At 35.8% G+C, this 19,746-nt stretch overlaps 1 protein-coding gene across 4 annotated transcripts in view; it reads left to right on the top strand.

Moving 5' to 3' along the window:
* The window catches only part of LOC116165382 (inositol 1,4,5-trisphosphate receptor), a 41,550-nt gene that overhangs the window by 14,539 nt on the left and 7,265 nt on the right, over positions 1-19,746 (top strand). For 2 of the 4 annotated variants that reach the window (XM_031479774.1, XM_031479775.1), the window contains 10 exons: positions 10,613-11,164; positions 11,213-11,413; positions 11,469-11,978; positions 13,697-13,817; positions 13,866-14,008; positions 14,056-14,243; positions 14,509-14,620; positions 14,770-14,887; positions 14,935-15,167; positions 17,440-18,706. In XM_031479774.1, the coding sequence (XP_031335634.1) occupies positions 10,613-11,164; positions 11,213-11,413; positions 11,469-11,978; positions 13,697-13,817; positions 13,866-14,008; positions 14,056-14,243; positions 14,509-14,620; positions 14,770-14,887; positions 14,935-15,167; positions 17,440-18,706 (3,445 nt within the window). Of the gene's footprint in view, positions 1-10,612; positions 11,165-11,212; positions 11,414-11,468; positions 11,979-12,247; positions 12,356-13,696; positions 13,818-13,865; positions 14,009-14,055; positions 14,244-14,508; positions 14,621-14,682; positions 14,710-14,769; positions 14,888-14,934; positions 15,168-17,439; positions 18,707-19,746 lie in introns of all 4 variants that reach the window. The other 2 variants (XM_031479772.1, XM_031479773.1) reach the window with 2 other exon arrangements.

Raw genomic sequence — 19,746 nt, 5'->3', positions numbered from 1 at the left:
GAAGTTGACTGGCGAGCCGTTAGGCGAGCCTGTCATCTCCCAGAGCCAGTAAAAACTATTACCTGGCGTATAATGTACAATATTTTATTTGTTACTCATTTGTAAACGTAAATAATTAGTTCTTAAATTGATCTTGAAGAAATGTCTAAAATATCATGTGATCCATGTAACAGAGACTTCGCATTAATTCTGGCCAATGAAATTACTAACTTGTAAAATTTTTACAGGTCTGCTGTCAGTTTTACAAGTCGGTAGCGTTTAAACATGACGTTTACCCGTTTTGCGTTTTGTCTTGTTAATCAACGTTTACAACTGAGTAACAAATAAACTTTTTAACTGAGGATAGCTTGGGTGAACATTTACCGTCCTCTGTACATACAAATATTACGACATTTCCAGCTTTTTTGTAATCAACCACTTCTTTGGGTTTTTCTACTTCTGTAACTCTTGCGTTCCCGCTTGTTGGACGTGTTCTATTCTTGTTTTGAATTGTAACAACAATAATCGTATAGCTATCTCGATTTTTTTGTTTTCTATTCTTCTTTGACAGCGGATTTTCTTAGTTTCTTCTTTTGTCTCACTGGCTTTTCTAATGTGTTAGGTTTCTTTGGACTCTTTGCAGTATGCAGCTTCTTCGGTTTTTGCGGATTATGTATATGCTTCACCCTTTCGGTTTCTTCGGCAGAGCCAATAGTATAGAGGAGCTGCTGGGCAAATTTTACAAACGACTTATGCTTTTATATGTAGGGAACATACTACAATTCGTAAGATCAAAAGCTCCGTTTGCGTCCTCACTCATATAGTACCGCACCAGGCGCTAAATATAACGAATCGCGTTATAATATCCATCTTCATCAATCTATGGCTCAGTGGTAGAGCGTTGGGATACATAGCCCGAGGTCGGGTGTTCGAATCTGGACTGAGGTAAGAACTTTTCATCTGTGACAGAGATGGGAATTTTCTTAAATCAGTTTCGATCATCTGTCGGCTACTCCGAATTAGGTTTTCCTGCAGTTTTCCTAATTCGTAAGGTAATTACCGGGAATAAACATATCGCCGGTTACAGTACCCCCTTTTTTTTTTAGCTAACTGAACAGTTGAATCGAAAACAACATACTCAGAGTTTTTAGAATACACAAAAAATCTCTATCAGAGTCTTCCAGGCTCATACCAGATTGTTTCCAGAACTTTAGTGATCTTTCTACTACATTTCTAGGGCCTTTCTGCATAGTATATTGAAGCTTTAGTAGCTCTGAGGAGTGCTCATAAGGATCTTGAAAGCTCTAGAAAAGATTTTCTGAGCAATCAAAGGCTCTCACAGCGAGTTCAGCACAAACTTAGGCAGAGTGGTGAACTTACCCCTTCATACCTTTACTCTGCCTAGGTTCCTGCTTTTGATTTCAAAACTATCACTTACCTTGGAACCTGAATAAGGTATGTCTTACCCCATCATACATTTACTCTGAGCTGCTTCTAATTTTTCTACTCTCTTTTGTAAGATACTACTTTCTTCACCGTACTCTCCTACTCCTCTAGGCTTCCTTTAATTATCGATTTACTTTCCATCTTCTTCAATTTTTTGCTTCACTGGATGTACGTCTTGAATTAATCTACTTAAATTTTCTTCTCTACCGTAAATTTCTTCATCTATGTTACCCCGCATCTTCCAAAAAATGTTGAATTACTCCCCTCACCTTTCCTAAAACCATTGGTTTGGTGGGTACTTTCTTCTTCTGTATTATCCATGACTTTTCTTTCATCTTCACTTGTTATTGCTTCATTAATTTGTAACTTATTTTCTTCAGATGTTGGTCTTGTAAAATATTTTACAAAATTGATTAATTGTTGTTGTTCCTGGTATTGTTGCTGGCCAATGAGTCCAGTCGAATTTAGTTTTCGTGATTGTCTCCGCAATGCTGATCGCCGACAGTATCTCCATGTTGCATGGTCATCGTAACCTCTTCTGTATGGTCCATCATTTTCCCCTCCACGTCCGTAATTGACGTCTGGTGATAATTGTTTCGGTCTTGGTAATTTTTTTGATCTTGATCTCTTGATTCTAATCTGTTCAGTCTTGTAAATAATAGTGCTCGTATTCGGGTTGTTACTAATGCCTTCTTTTATCTCGTCAATTCTACCCTATTTCTTCCTACCTTGCTTTCTCGACCAGTTATCTTTTGATTGGTTATTTTTTCCTGTCTGGTTATCTTGTGTTCTATTTTCTTGATTTTGTAGTCCACTTACTGTGTGAATGCAACGTCCTGCTGATGTAAGCCTTCAATCTTCTTTTCTTGCAAAACCTTTTTGTCACATTCTTCTTTTTGATCTCTTATTTCACTTCTTCCTTTCTTTAGATTTAATAATCTGTTGTGTTTGTTGCTCTTCGTTTTCCTCTTGTTATTGTTGTTTTCGTGCTTATTCAATTTGTCCTGCTTTCATTTCTTGTAGTATTTTCACTAAAATTCTATGTCTTGGATTTTTGTATTAAACCTTTATTAGTTTGTGTATCATCCATTTTTTATTCTGGATTGTTCAATCAGCTTTCTTAATACCGGACCGTAATCTTGATAAAATCGCATAAGCCGCAGGGCAATTGTCACTTTGACAGCGGCAAAAGTTACCTGTAACTTATTCATTTTCGAACCAAATATCGCATTATCCTTTCCCATATGACTAGATGACGTCTGTCAATAATTGATTAGTTTGGTGAATTTCTTGTTCGTTAAATTGTCCTGCCGAATTACACTCGAGGTTTGTATTTAAACCGAGTAAATTTGTGTTGCTGCAATTCAAATCTGTTGCCTTTTAGCAACTGAAGTCGAAAATCTGTCAACCTAAAAATGCTCCACCTTCGGTGTCGCATTTTTATTAGTTGACAGTTTTTCTCGTCTAATTGCTAGGCAACAGATTTTCATTACCTAAACAACCCCAATTTACTCGGTAAAATACAAACCTCTTGTGCAATTATAAGTGAATAAAAAAATACCATAAGAAAAGAGTGCCATTTGAAATAAGAAAGTTTCGGTATCGTTCTGATACAACCGTAAAAGCGGCCATCTTGAAAATATTTGTAAATGAATCCTTTTGATCGATTATTCAAAAAAAGTAATGAGTCCCGAATCAAAATTACAAACCGTTCCTGAGATACTTCTAATGGTCCACTTACACCACCCTGTATACCTATACAGTATGTAATGTATATACAAGGCGATTCATAAGAAAATCTGAATTTTAATTAAAGAAACAGAATAGAACCATATGGGTTATATCAAAATGAAGCGTATTAAAGTAAGTTTTTTTTACTAGAAAATAGGGATGTTCAATATGACCCCACTCGAGACATATAGATACGATTATACGTGCGCGGCTGCCCGGAACTTTTCCCTTTGCACAAATAGACAAACACTCCTCTTCTCTATGAACTGTTTAATGTTTATATCAACGTTTGATACACCATCTATAAGGGGATTGAACACCATACTTTGTACACACTGACTGTTGTCAATTATAAATTATTAACTTTTTGAAGGTAAATACTTGTTTTTATTTAACATCCCTCTCAGCACTAGGTACTGGTAACTAATATAAGGTGTGACTAGGACTTCCCTCATCTTAAACACCTTTTTATTTAACCACAATAAGGGTTGATTTTTAAGGATTGAAATATTCTGAAATAATGTTCCAAAGACTCCCATTACTCAACTCATCTGAATCAAATTTTACTCACCTTATGTTGTAGTGTTATGGGTTTTGGCAAAAAGCAGTAGTTTTCACCCCTTAAAAAAGTAGAGCGCCCATCGGAATAATATAGATTTTGAAGTGAAGGGTAAGTTTGAACTTAATTCGATTTTCATGGAAATTGATGCACTTTGAAAAAAATTGACAGGTTTTATACTATTTTAAGTTTCGTTTCCTGGACTATGTATATGGGCGGTGTTTGGATCATCCAAGACGGATAAGGGTTCGCATAGAAAATCCGACTGAATTTTCTTCTAATCCACGTTTAAGAACTCATTCATTGCACCCCAATTCCAGTTATATAAAGAGAAAATGGATACCCTACAGAATCTTCTTCTGACTCAGAGCATGCAATTTACTATAGCGTAACCAAGGACATACTTGCTCTGAGTCAAAAGAAAGTTTTCCAACCGGTAACCAAGTGTTATCCTTATCAGTTACACCGGCCAGAGAGGAATTGTACCGCCTGTTCATTAGACTAGAGGACAGTTTGCTTCTGTGTCGAGGTCCGTCATAGCAGGATGGATTGGTGGCAGCTGGAATTAGCTTCCCTCTAGGAAGTATACGGGCGACATTCCTTTAGACACGATCCTGACCGTTTGCGGGAAAAAGGTAAATATTTTTCCCGATAATCGACCGTTTCCAGACTTATTAGCGACCCTGTATGTTTTGTCTTTTTTTATCCCATTCCTGCCTAAAACATTTAAACTTTTTAAGGGCAGAGAGAGATCAAACTCTTAAAAAGAGTCCTGAGTTACATGTAAGCTGTAATAAGTTGCATTGAAAACATATTACAAACAAAAAATTGAAGAAATCTATAATTGATAAATTAAGTATAGAATGTGGATTGAAAAGTTGATGTTTTTTTTACATGCACGCTAGTTAGAAATGGTTTTCAATTAAATGTAACAAATGTATGTACGTGTACAAGTAGTAGCCGGAGGATATGTCAACTCTGTAATTATGTATATGTATAAATGGAAAGCAGTTGCTAAAGGACGGTTTGTTTAGAAAAAGGAGAACTTTAAATTATAGCTATTAGCAGTGTAGAGATACACGTAAACGACATGTAATTGTTGATATTTAACAGAAAGAAATTTGAAAAACAAATTAATAACCGAGCGAGTCTGGCTGTATTAATCGTATTATTACCATAATTGAAGGTTCGCTTTTTTAGAAAATAACATTGTCTTCTTGCACATCCGGTATTTGCCTATTGCACTGCATCAAAAATGCGGGTGAATGTTTCCAGTTTGAGTTTTCCCGAGGGCAGTATTTTTTGCAATTTCTCGTCCATAACGTCACACGTATGCTGCGTCAATCGAAATTTAGCCTTAGGTCTTCTATATGACGAATTGACCCGTATATATTTTTACGAAACCATTTATTTATTTTCCAGTTTAAATACGCTCGAATGGCCCGTGGTCTTTTAACGATCGCCTCGCTCGGAAAAATCAAAGCTTTCGCCCCGATTAACCCGGATAATTACGTCGATTTCCTATAGATAGCTGTATCTAAGTGTATTTATGTCTTCATTGTATGATTATTTCCGCAAAACTCGTTTACGGCAAATAAGTTATATGCCTAACCTACGCTGATTGGATTTTCAACTTACATATTTATCAGAATCGTCGTCGTCGTCTGTCTGGAGCAGGGGTTTAAATTTGAACGCGTCGCTCAAGAATGACTTTTGTAAATTGATCGCATCACCTGCCAATAAACAATTCTTAACAAGCTGGACAATGACAATAAAGGAAATGGCTTGCGCCCTTCTTCATATCGTGGATGAAACGAAAACTCGAGCCGCTATAAAGTTATTTTATCGACGAATAAAATAATGTTTTCATGTCGTCGCAAGTTGTTGCATTCACTAAACAAACGATAAAAATATGTATTATGTTAATTTTTATAGGTAAGATTATATCTTAAATTATATTAAAAATTATTACTCGAGTACACGCTAATGTATAATAATATAAATATGGAATGAGTTTCGGTGTTGCCGTATCATTTTATACGATTCGACTAAATGATTTTTATGTTCTTATATATTCCTCTTATTTTCTTTTTAATTAAACTTAATGTGTATGTGTGCATAAAATGCACTGACAACCTAATTATTTATACCTTTTAATGGCTAAAACATGCTAAAATATTTCTTAATTTAGGGGTACGTAAATCTTGATCTTTGTTTGTTCTTGCCATACTTATTTTCGTGTTTTATGGAAAACTGCTTTTACGTAGATGCTTTGGGGGTAACATCGCGCGAAATTCGAACCATGAATTCACTGTCTTCATCAGTTCTGTAATGCATTAATTATACGTTTCAATACTGGGAAACTCATTACACGTTTACTCATTATTAATCATGTTCTATTCTTTGCGTTAAACAATGTTATTTATTATTCATTTATTGATTTCATTGTACGCAGTTTTATTACAGTGATAAGTAGTGTGGTTTTGTACGCTTAATCACTTTTACATGGTATAGTATACTGATGGTATACCCAGGGGAATAATTTAAAAAATAGTTTCTGTATAAATGCTCGATGAGGGGTTAGATGGAGGGCAGGGGTGGTACTTGTGAACTATGGTCGTGTAAAATTCATTTTTCTTTTTTATTTTCCTGCACATTCTGTGCCTCGAGCTGTGCCTAAATGCGTTCTTTTAATAAAGTATCCAAAGTGCACCTTTAGTCCAGGCTATATAATATTTTTTGATAAAAAAATTAGTTACCGGGCGAAACTGGGTTTTTCAGGCAGGTGAAATAAATAGAAATTGGGACAAAATAATTAAAACAGCTGAATTTTTCCGCGGGTGAAATCACGGGGGTTGAAATGGGTGGAAAGTAGTGTTTTGCAAATTGTGGCAAAAGTATTAATTTTAGACGAAAATGTTAAATGCAAAAGTTATAGAGATTAAAAAAATGAGTAACTTTTGTATCTGCACTATTTTCACATAACCTCTAATTTCCCTAGAAAAACCGGAAAAACTGTTTTTTCGTTTTTTATTCTTATTTTTGCGAAAAAATGTCGTAGGGGTTTGAAATTTGGAGGAAACATAGTTTGTTTTATGATAAAAAAGAAGATACTTTTTTGGGCCTGTAAAGTTGAACCGTTTCCAAGATCTCACGATTTCTGAAAAAAACCACCTCTTTTTCGAGGGGATGAAAGATCTATTTTTTTTCATCGTACAAAGGTGCGCGGGGTAGCAAAATTTTCGGGAAGACTTATATTTTAATAAACAAGAATAAAAAAATATTATTCCTATATCAAAAATTCGAGAAAATCGCCAAAAACTGGAAAAACAGTTTCAAGATATACACGGTTTTTGACGTGATAAATCAACATGTTGGATTTTTTCGAAATCTATCTTATTGCTTCTTTAATGTTTGCTTAAATATTCTCTTTTGTTATCTTATGCTCAACTGTTTTAGTTAAAACATCTTTATTATTTATTTATTCTGCATTTTTACCGCACTAAAAGCAATTCGAAATAAAATCGGATTATCTTGCTTCCTGATTCCTGAACAATTTCTTTTCGTTCACTGACTCTTCTTCCTGCTTGTTTTATAGCTGATGCAATTGCGTTGGGCCCGTTGAAAACTTGCAATATCTGAAATAAGAACGTTAGTTTTACCGGCCGTTGGCCAAATCAAATGATTTGAGATGTAAAACCTGGAATAAACTTTATGAGGATTTTATACATAATTCCTGTAAAACGATCAACAGGGTCAGCTTAATCCCATCAGCTGTAGAGCAGGCAGGAAGAAGAGTCAGTGAACAGAAACAAATTGTTCAGGAAGCAAAAGAATTCGATTTTACTTCGAATTGCTTTTATTGCGGCAAAAATGCAGAAAAAAGAAATAATAAAGACGTTTTAATTAAGGCAGTTGGGCGCTGGGTAATAAAAGAACATATTTTAGCAACATTAAGGAGGGGAGAGGAGACAGATTTCAAAAACTTTTTATTGGCGCGGATCCAATATGTTAATTTATTTGCAAAAAAGGCTATTTACCTACTGTCAAAAACGGTATATCTTACTGTTCCCCCCGTTTTTGCCGCTTGTCTTAAAATTTTTCTATTGGAAGAATATTTTTTATTTTTGATTATTAAAATGTAAGTCGTTACGAAAATTTTGCTACCCCACGCACCTCTGTACGATGAAAAAAATAGATTTTTCCTCCCCTTGAAAAATAGGTGGTTTTTTTCAGAAATCGTGAGATCTTGGACACGGTTTAACTTTACAGGTCCAAAAAACTATCTTCTTTTTTATCATAAAACAAGCCATGTTTCCTCCAAATTTCAAACCCCTACGACATTTTTTCGCAAAAATAAGAATAAAAAACGAAAAAAACAGTTTATCCGGTTTTTCTAGGAAAATTGAAGGTTATGTGAAAATAGTGTAGATACAAAAGTTGCTCAGTTTTTTAATCTCTATAACTTTTATATTCAACACTTTCGCCTAAAATTAATAGTTTTGCCACAATTTGCAAAACACCACTTTCCACCCCTTTCAACCCCCGGGATTTCACCGGCGGAAAAATTCAGCTGTTTTAATTATTTTTTCCCAATTTCTATTCCACCTGCCTGAAAAACCCGGTTTCGCCCGCTAACTAATTTGTTTTTTAAATAATTTATTTTTGAGCTATATTAAGCCTGGACTACTTATCAAATTTTGGTTACTAATTACATTAGTTACATAAACAGTGAGTAATGAAAACTGAAATAACCCCTAAAGAGCATCTAAAAAAGCGACAGAGCACCTCGATGTGACCCTACGGGGTCATTGGATTTGGCCCATTTTCAATTGGCATGGAGCTTTAGTTAAACGTTTCTGGGAAAGTAAAATAGGTAGGTTTTTGAACATTTGTACTTAGGAGTTACTCTGAAGGCCGTAAAATATTTTCAAAATGGCCGCACTTCCTAAAACACTGGAAGTAGATAGTAACTTCGTTATTTTAAATGGCAACCCCTATTTTTTATTGCATGTTTGGATTCTACGTGAAATTTCAGTTCTTTTGATAACCACATGTCGATATCTGTCATTTATGGTTTTTAAGTTATTTTGACTTGAAGAAAAAAAAATGGCAGATGTAGATGGTACCTTGATAATTGATAATAATAATAATAATAATAATAATAAATATATATTCATCCTGTAAGATTACTTGAAAACGGTTGTAGTCATTGCAACCCATTTTTAGCGCATTTCCACAATAAAAAAAAATGCGCTATTGTGGCCACTTTGTCCGTCCGTCCGTCCATCCGCTCGTTTTGAGACGCTACTAGTTTTGTATCTTAAGAGCTATTGTTCTACTTTTTTCGCTATTTGGTTCGTTATGGTGTCGAGTCTTGTACTAAGGAAGGAATTTTTTCTGTACCGCTTACAAAAAAAGTTATTGTAAAAAAAACAAAAAACCGTTTTTTACATGTTCCATAATTTTACACTTTTGCCGTTTATTAACGATCCTAGAGATCGTTTATAATTTTGCATTGCTGTCTGTCGTCTGCCTGTTGGTCTGTCCGTCTGTTCCTTTGTCTGTCTGTCCCTCTATCTGTCCGTGTGAACAATAACTTTGTTTAGAAATGTCCGATCGCTTTTACATCTCCGTTAGTTATTAACTGAATTGCATGAAATTCAATATGGGCATAGCTTTAGCCATATAATACGCAATGCCAAAAGTTGAGTCGAATCGATTCAAAATTCACAGTGCCCTTTTCTCATCTCGACCATTTATAAACCGAATTGCAAACTTTAATTATAAAAGTATTTAAATGAAATTTTATACATAGCCACTTGGAATAAAAGCAAATTTAACGCCCATTTTAAAATTTGGTTTTGCGCATGCGCAGTGCCAACTTTCTTATTTATGGAGGGATTTAAATGAAATTTGATACATAGCCACTTGGAACAATAGAAAATCTAACGTTAGCTTCAAAATTTAGGTTTGCGCATGCGCAGTTCCAACTTTCTTATTTAGAAAAGCATTGAAATGAAATTCTTCTTATAAACTGAAATTGAAGTAGGACATCAAAATGGATTGCACATTATGCAACGCTATCTTTCATATTTGTGGCCGGATTTTTACAATTTTAACAAAGGTTGCATCTTACAAATAGGAAATGAATGCAAGTTGAAATGCATTTTATGTAAATCGTTTACGATTACTTTTTAACTTGTTATATACTACATGTACTATGTGGGAAATACATTCTATTATAGATTCCACAGTAAAAGAGTACTAAAGTAGGTACAAAAGGTCCGCCATCCTATCTAAGCGACCGACGCGCGCGAGCGAGTATTAAGCACTCTGACGTTGTCAAGGTCAGTACATACCGAACGCGAAAGCAAATTTTACAATACAATCAACCGCTGTAGCACTAATGCTGGATTATACAGTGAATAGTCCCGGATTATAAAGTGGGTGAGCAGAATGTCGGACTACTGGGTGTGCCGGATTGTCGAGCACCTACGGAATTCATATTGTTTTATGTGTGCGTTTTTGTCATCATCTTCAAGTCAATAATAGCGCGTAATACTTGGGAGAAAACGTTTATTTAGGTTTTTGTAGGAACACATTATGGATGCATTGATACAGATTTATTTACATAAAATATGCTTTCATTTTTTAGAGTGACGTTTAGAAGTAACACAAAACCGTCAATATACTTTTTCCATAAACCTCTTTAGGAATTTAGGGCACTAACCCGTGCATATTTAATAAAATTCATCATTCTTGAAAATACACCACAGTTTTTGTGGCGTGCGCTCATGGCAATTTACATTGGAAGCAGGGAAAGGTCTAACTTTCCCTTTCGACCTTTTTCTGCAGTTCCTGCAGTGGTATCTTACTGAATTATTATTTTATTAGGTTCAACTATTGGTGTCTGATAGCGATGTTGAATCGTACAAACAAATTAAGGCTGACTTGGACGTTTTACGCCAATCAGTAGAAAAGTCTGAATTGTGGGTTTACAAGTCAAAATCCTTGGACGATCATCCACCGTCAGGAAAGAAGGGAAAGGATGAAGACGATGAGAGCGCTCCCCGCAAACCGCTTTTAAGTAGCATCGACAAAAAGGGGTCGGCAATCAATTTGGACGTCGGGCCACCTTTACATCCCGAACAGGCCGACGAATATAGGAAAATTCAACAAATTTTAATACGGATGAACAAATTGTGTATTCAGGGATCGCCGGCAACCCTAATAAAGCCAAAGAAGCACGAGCAGCGTTTGCTGCGCAACGTCGGAGTACACACTGTCGTTTTAGATTTATTGCAAATTCCCTATGACGAAAAGGAAGATGTTCGAATGAACGAGCTGATGAGATTGGCTCACGAATTCTTGCAGAATTTCTGTCTGGGAAACCAACAAAATCAGGTGTTGCTGTTTAAACATTTAGATCTCTTCTTAAATCCAGGGGTATGACACAAAAACACACATTTATACATTTCAAGTATCTTTTTATAGATCCGGGAAGCACAAACCGTTTGCTCGATATTTCAAGATAACTCGACATTATGTAATGAAGTCAACGAAAAAGTTATCCAACATTTTGTTCACTGCATCGAAAGCCATGGTCGACATGTTCAGTACCTGAAATTTTTACAAACCGTTGTGAAGGCGGAAAATCAATTTATAAGAAAAAGTCAAGATATGGTTATGCAGGAGGTCAGTGGCTTAATTGACTGCAGCTCTAGATGGTTAAAATGTTCGATTTTTGTAGTTGATTAATGCAGGTGAAGATGTCTTGGTATTTTACAATGACAAAGCGTCTTTTAATCACTTTATTGAAATGATGAAATCCGAAAGGCATTGCATGGACGAGAGTAGCTCACTTCGTTATCACGTGGAACTGGTGAAACTTCTAGCTTGCTGTACCATGGGAAAGAACGTCTATACTGAAATAAAATGCCACAGTCTGTTACCATTGGACGATATAGTTGCGATGGTAACACATCCAGATTGTATTCCTGAAGTTAAGGAAGCGTATGTCGGATTTTTGAACCATTGCTATATTGACACCGAAGTCGAAATGAAAGAAATTTACACTTCTAATCATATGTGGAGTTTATTCGACAAGTCATTTTTAGTTGATATGGCAGATATTGCAACTGCGCCGGCAGATAGAACGAATTCCGATAAGGCATTGGAATACTACGTAACTAATGGGGTTATGAATATTATTTCCACGTTCTTTAGTAGCCCTTTTTCTGATCAAAGCACCACCGTCCAGGTGAGATTAAAATTCTACTTGGCCAATTTTTGATTTCCATTGCATGGGCCTTAATATTTTTGGATTTTTTACTATCGGTATTTTTGCAATAATAGTTGTGCTAACTTTTTTTGTAAGTAACTTTCACATGCTTGATATTGATGGTTTTGTGTAAAATTGGTATATGACTGTAATGTAAAAAAAATTCGTTGTTCCGCGAAACTTTACAAAAACCATCAATATACAACTTCCTATGATCTGCTGGTGGCTATTTATTTGGTGATGGGTAGAAACATCTGCATGAAGCCCGTATGTATTGGAGCGACGCTACTGCGGATGTCGATGATTCCATCGCGGTAACCCCGCCCATGAAATTTTCAACGGTGTCGGGTAATGTAGTAAGTATTACTTTTCTGATGTTGTCTATCTTTAATAAATAGAAATACACAAAATAGCACATGGTCTTGCTTTCGCTACACAATAGCTCGCTTATTGAAAATTGGCTGATGGTATGCATTGTCGTTTCACGATGTTTAGGTTACACAAGATTCAGCTGGTTTTGGTTAAGGTTTTTCTATATCTTAGGATAGTAAATGCGCATATTTATAAGATGCCGTTTCAAAACAAACTATTAACAATGGGTGAACAAGGAGTACTTAATATACAAACACCTTAGTAGATTTTGGAGTTTAGAGTGCACTCTTAAATCTAACTTTTAAAGAAATAGTCAGGTAGTCAAGATAAGTATCAAAGTAGTGTAATTAATCTTACCTAATACAAAAAAAAATAAGCGAGCAGTTTATACATCTTATGAGTTATGACCAAATGAAAGAGTAACACCAGTGAAATCACTTACCCTTAAATTGTTCAGTTCTATGGTGCAGTTTATATTATTATTTGAATTACTCAGAATGTTGTGTTCGCATTTCCAGGGGCTGGTTCCAACTAAATTACAAAATGGGAATATCGAAAAACAAATACTGGTTACTGATCTTATTTTTGAGAAGGTCATCACATTGCTAAACCTCGGCTTCTATGAAGTTTAAAAACTCTCAGTTAATTTTTATGAATGAAACTTCAGATTTCTTGCTAATATACAGGATAACAACGAATCAAACAAAGGTCACCAGTACATTGCCTGACTAAATTGTGCAGTCAAATTTACTGCAGTAGAAATACGGATTCAACTTGAAAGTGGTGGTTGAACGAATGATATATATAATTACAATCAAAGCAAAATTAGCATTCCATTCTTCTGTTAACCCCCCAAAAATAAAATGGGCGCTCATCAGAGGCCTATCGTGTATACGCTCAAAAAGGAAGTAAACCGTCATCAATCGACTCTTGTCGTTAAATGCATGTAGTCATTAAGCACATAGTTCTCCCTTGCGCACTTAAGTGTAACCCTACCAAGTAACATGTTCACAGTGACCAGAGGATCAAGGTAACGGGTTATAGCATAGAAAAGTAGGGTTGATGTAATGGCCACACATCATGGAAGCGAGTGAAAGTTAATCCATTAGGCATAATCTTTAAACTAAACTGTTCTTCCTTTATTATGTACTCTTTGTTTAAACAACTTGTAACATTTAACATTTCCAAAGCCTTAATTGTGGCAAGCAACTAAAATTGCTAATTGCTTACTCAATATTTACTAACACGTAACAAAATAAAAATGATACTAATTGCACACATCCGAAAACGATACATACTAAAATCATATTTGGTGGGTGTTTTAGACCAGACAACCGATATTTGTGAAATTATTGCAATCTGCTTTTCGAGTATCGCAGTGTGACTGGTTGACACCTCCCCAGCGGTTTAACGTTGAGAACTGCATTCGTACACTATCCGAAGTGGGTACGTATTTTTGCAGTTAACAGTTCCGTAGTGAGAACTCTTTCGTAGCAAAGAATCGAGGGATTGCTATACCTTTGGATTTGGAAAGTCAGGTGAACGCGATGTTTAATAAGGCCACAATTTTGACTAGACAGACCAGTAAGTGGCTACAGGCGGCGAAGACACCCAAAATAGAGCGGTCCCAATCTCAAGTAATACTCAAATTTCGTTTCTCAACCCCTAATAGTTATAATTACAGTTAATTCGTCTAGATAGGAGTATAATCGAAGGTTTACAAGATATAGTGTCTCTTTTAGAGGACCAACTGAAACCGTTAGTTCAATCTGAGCTATCTTTGTTAGTCGATGTTTTATACCGTCCAGAGTTGTTATTTCCTCCCGGAACTGAGTCTCGAAAGAAATGCGAGAGTGGCGGTTTCATAAGAAGGTTAGTTACTGTGCATGGCAAAATATCGCTTTGCAATGACTGCACCAAAACACAACAAAAAGTGCTGATATGTCTTAAGTCACATGATTAAACTAACGGATGAAACAAGATAATATTTGTCACAAAGAAGAATGAATTAGGTACCCAGCTAAATGCGGGACTAGAATCAGGGTAGTAATAAAGCGATATCTTTGCATATTTTATAAACAATTTCCCAACTTTTTGGCGCGTTATAATGCTGTTGGTATTAATTTGACTCTTTCAGACTAATAAAGCACACAGAAACATTACTGGAAGAGAAGGAAGAGAAATTGTGTGTAAAAGTCCTTCGTATCCTGCGAGAAATGATGGCCATTGATCCCGAGTATGGCGAAAAGGTAATTAGATCTCTCTATTCTTGTAACATGAATAAAAACTTTGAAACATTTGTGCTGCTAAGATTGAGGAAAGGGCTAAAAATGTTCCGGTATGCTATCTAAGGCTTGAGACGGTTTTTGATAATTAACTTTGTAAACTTTGTCATTAGGGCGACGCTTTGCGCAACAGTCTACTGGCGCGTTACTTCGGAAAAGCGTTCATTCAAAAACCCGACACTGTGGAGTTGTGCGGTATCCAATTAACTACTGTAATGCACGGGCCCGGCGGTAAGTTTTTTAAATATTCGATTTCTGTTCTGGCAGTCAAATTATAGCAAAATTATTGAGCCGGGCCGGTCGTACTTTGCACGAGGTGCAAACGCACTTGGATAAGGAAGGAGCCTCAGACTTGGTAGTGGAATTGGTGATTAACTCTGTTCATTCACCATCAATATTTGGTGAAGCTGTTCATTTGGGAATAGCGTTATTAGAAGGTGGTAATCCAATCATACAAAAAAGTATGTTTAGTAAATTAGTGGGTGGTGAATTGAGCCAATCATTCTTCAAGGTAGGAGCTTTAGAAATAAAACCTCTCAGGACACCAGAACGGGAACACATGATACAAATGAACTAGTCCTTTTTTGTCAAATGTCGTCTGTTGACTTTTGACTTCTTATCCCTGCGCCTTTTTCTACCTCAGTTGGGGACGGAAAGTATGATTTAATGGTAATCACGTACAACAGTGACTATACCTCTTGTAGCTTAAGTCAGATACCTTTACCGTCATGTGCACAGTAGATATTTTATATCGATGGAAGAATTTAAATGGGAAAAGCATTGTTCTGGAAAAGTGTGCTTTAGGAGGATACATCATCTGCTGTATGCTACATTATAAAATCGAATTCTAAATTGATAATCGCGCATTAGTCCTTTTAGTTAAGTGGCCAAATCGAAAACCGACTCTGTTTCTTAATTCTAACGGCATTTTATGAGCCATTTTGGCCACCTGGTTTTTTAGATGTAAAAAAATGTGCTGAATCCGATTCTGGATGTTGCCAGGCCGAATTTTGCACTAGTTCACAAATACAGCACGATGGCGCCACTATCTATTGTATTGTTACTACTTAGTATTAAATTGTTTTCCATAATTTATTACTTATATATACGTAAGAGTTGGTTAATTAACTTCATAACTAGTTCGGAAAATGTAGGAAAATATATCCTGTGGTGATATATAGGGTGTCCCAAAAAAGCTGTGAATTAATTAAATTAGTGTTTTACATTTTCCTCGGCAAATGTCCGAGATCTGTTCATTAGCACATTAACTGAATTAACTTGAAATTAACTGCATTTACAGAACATATTAACTACATTAAAAGTTAATTTTAATTCATTAACTACTATTTGTACACCGCATAACTAGGTGGTTTACCCCTCGGTTCCCGCCGACACAGTGCAGCGGCTCCACTTGCTACAATCAAATTGTTTATTTACCGCCCGACAAGATACAGACTTTATTTACAAAAAATATGATTTCATTTTTTAGGGTAATGTTCAGAAGTAACTTATCTAGAAAACTGTCGGTTTACTTTTTCCATAAATCGTCTTGATCGAGAGTAAAACAATAAAACAGGTTAGCGCAATAATCGGTGCAAAATATCTAATCTTTAAACCGCCCGTATTCAGTTGCTGTAAACTTTAAAAAAAAAATAGTCCGAATATTTTGTAGATAAAGGTGTAAATTTATAAAATATAACATTTATATATTATTAATATAAAATTTTATTTTTCAAAAACAACTTGAGTTTTTTACGCGGACGCTCTTATGGAAATATACATTGGGTGCAGTGGGTACAGAAGGGCGTAGAGTTGCATCTTCTCATTATGCTGTTGCGGGGGACATTTTGTACCATACATATTGTCTTGCAAATGCGATAAGGGACACTGAAAAATGGAATGGTCAGACTAGTCCTCCTAAAAACTTGGCTTTAAATAAATTATGCTATGAACTAAAAGTAAGGTAATACATTTGCCGTCAGAATTATCTCTATATTGTTACTGTGTTGTCTGTATAATGTACCCAATATATAAGTTTTGCAATTTTCTGTGCCTCCTGTATGTTTTTTTAACACCTCAATCCGAAAAACTATGTAAAATGCGTCTGGCATACAAATTTATATATTTGGCCGCCATATTGGCCGCCATTTGGAAATTAGCCAAAAATCAGCTTGGCAACATCCGAATTCGGATTCAGCAGACATTTTTATCCTTATAAACGCACGTTTCCAAAATGGCTCATTAAATATGCCGTTAGACTTGCGATTTATTAACTATGGCAACCCAACTATTTATTTAATCACGTTTTTCTGCTAAGATATCTTCTGTCATATAACATTTATGTAGCATTTGAGAAATGAAAGTGAACTTTTTAACATCTTGGAAAGTAGTTCGGAAGTTACAAACGTGTTTGTTGGCCCTCAGAGGTTGACATTGAAATATTGCACACACATCGCAGAGTAAAATGTCAAAAACAACAACATATTTTGGGACAAATTTGTAATATTACCATGTAAATAAGCACAAGGGAGAGATTTTTCTTGCGCAAACTATGCGTTATTGGTGCATTCAGGCGCCCCCTTTGTCTCTAGATTGAAGAGCTGTCTATAGAGGATATAATCTTTGCACACAGTTCAATCTTCATTTGCAATTGTGTCCCCGTATTTTGTAGAATATGACGTAACAACACCATTTGGAAAATAGGCACTATAATTTGTTATTGTGTTGTCGATATAGTGTCCTTAGAGGTTTTAAGTTAAGGGTGAAAGCATGATCCTTTTTAGGTATTTTATGATAAAATGCGGGACGCTCAACAAGAAATTAAATCGACAGTCAGCGTGAATACTTCCGATATGGCTGCAAAAGCGCACGAAGATAAACAGGATGGCAAAGATTCCGACAAGGGGTCGCGTAAAAGTGATGCCAAAACGAATGGTATTGTAATTAGTGAAGAACTGCGAGAAGAGTTGAATAGGGCGGCGGATTCAACGTCGCAAGCATTTGCAAATGTCCGTGCGTTATCGGCCGGAGAAGACAACGGTTCGTTAACTGCAGGTGCAGCGTCGACTTTTGAAGATATGCTCGCCGAAAAATTAGAAAAACATCGCGAACGAGACGAAGAAAATGTCCTTTCGGCGAAGATTTTAATTATGCAACCTATATTGCGATTTTTGCAGTTGTTGTGTGAAAATCACAATCCCGCGTTACAAAATTTATTACGTAATCAAAATAATAAGACTAACTTCAATCTAGTATCAGAAACACTCATGTTCCTCGATTGCATTTGCGGGTCGACAACAGGAGGATTAGGTTTGTTGGGCTTGTACATTAACGAAAATAACGTGTCTTTAATCAATCAAACGCTGGAAACGCTAACAGAGTACTGCCAAGGTCCTTGTCATGAAAATCAGAATTGTATAGCAACTCACGAATCAAACGGTTTAGATATCATCACTGCTTTAATTTTGAACGACATTAATCCACTAGGAAAAACCAGGATGGATTTGGTGCTCGAATTAAAAAATAATGCCTCAAAATTACTACTGGCGATAATGGAGAGTCGTGGTGATAGTGAAAATGCTGAACGCATATTGTATAACATGAATCCTAAGCAACTAGTTGATGTAGCTTGCAGGGCTTATCACCAAGAAATTTTAGAGGAAGATGATTTGGATGACGACAGTAGTTCGGATGACAATGTCTCACCACGTGAAGTCGGTCACAACATTTACATTCTGTGCCATCAACTAGCCCAACATAATAAAGAATTAGCGGCGTTGCTTAAACTGACCGAGGGTACGGATCCCGTAACTCTTCAAGCTCTGAATTACTATGCCACGCATACTGCTCAAATAGAAATCGTAAGACACGATCGCACCTTAGAGCAAATCGTATTTCCTATCCCGGAAATATGCGAGTATATTACTAGTGATACCAAACTGAAAGTTTTAAATACTGCCGAACGAGACGACCAGGGTTCTAAAGTTACTGCCTTTTTTGAACGCACAGAAGAAATGTTTAACGAAATGAAGTGGCAGAAGAAATTAAGAGGTAAGCGGTGCGGAAATTTGGAAATGTGTTTTAATTACCTATACGTTGAGGCTGTGACATGACTTGATATTTTTCTCACAACTTCCACTTGGGCCTCTCACTTTCTCTAACAAAAGGGTGAATTGTTTTAAATCTATAAGGTCCAATTGTATGGCTTTGCTTCTTCTCTAGGTGAAGTAGTACCACAGCATACTCAGGACAGCATGAAAACTCACTAGCGCGGGAAAATGTTGTGCTTCTAGTGAAGACAAGCATATCGCCTATTGATAAAATCAGATGTGCGCATTCGCAAATTAACGAAAGATTCTTCTAGTAAAGGCCAATGTAGGTATATTGTCTATTATTGACCTTAGCCTCTTGAGTAGGCATGGGAATTTTTTTCGATATATCGATAGGTATCGATAGTTATCGATATATCGAATAACAATAGGTAGAGCTAAAAAAATCGATAGATCGATAACTATCGATACTTATCGATAGATCGATAACTATCGATACTTATCGATAAGTATCGATATATCGATACCTATCGATATGTCGATAACTATTGATATATCGATATGTCGATAACTATCGATATATCGATATGTCGATAACTATTGACATATATCGATATGTCGATAACTATTGATATATCGATATGTCGATAACTATCGATATGTCGATAACTATTGATATATCGATATGTCGATAACTATTGATATATCAATATGTCGATAACTATTGGTACGATAAAATTATGTTATTGTTGAGATTTCAACGAGCGCTACTATTTTTATTAATAAAATCCATTTTCGGGTTTACTCTCGTGTAAATTAACTATTTTTAGTTGCTCGACGTTTCGGAAACTTAACTTTGCTCCCTTTCTCAAGAGAAGCGCTACGTCACATCATCATCCATGCCAAATAAACGCAGTAATAAAATCTTTAGAAAATAGATCTTTTCGCCTTACTGACGATTGCTCAAAAAAAGAAGCACTTCAAAAACTTGAACAAAATGTTGCATCAAAATGGCTACTCTTTAGATAAAATAAAGAAGAC

Source organism: Photinus pyralis, unplaced genomic scaffold (assembly GCF_008802855.1).
Source record: "Photinus pyralis isolate 1611_PpyrPB1 unplaced genomic scaffold, Ppyr1.3 Ppyr1.4_LG3a, whole genome shotgun sequence".
In the NCBI taxonomy this organism is placed as follows: Eukaryota; Metazoa; Arthropoda; class Insecta; order Coleoptera; family Lampyridae; genus Photinus; species Photinus pyralis.
The sequence above is the reverse complement of the archived record's forward strand: the minus strand, read 5'-3'. Positions and strand labels throughout refer to the sequence as shown.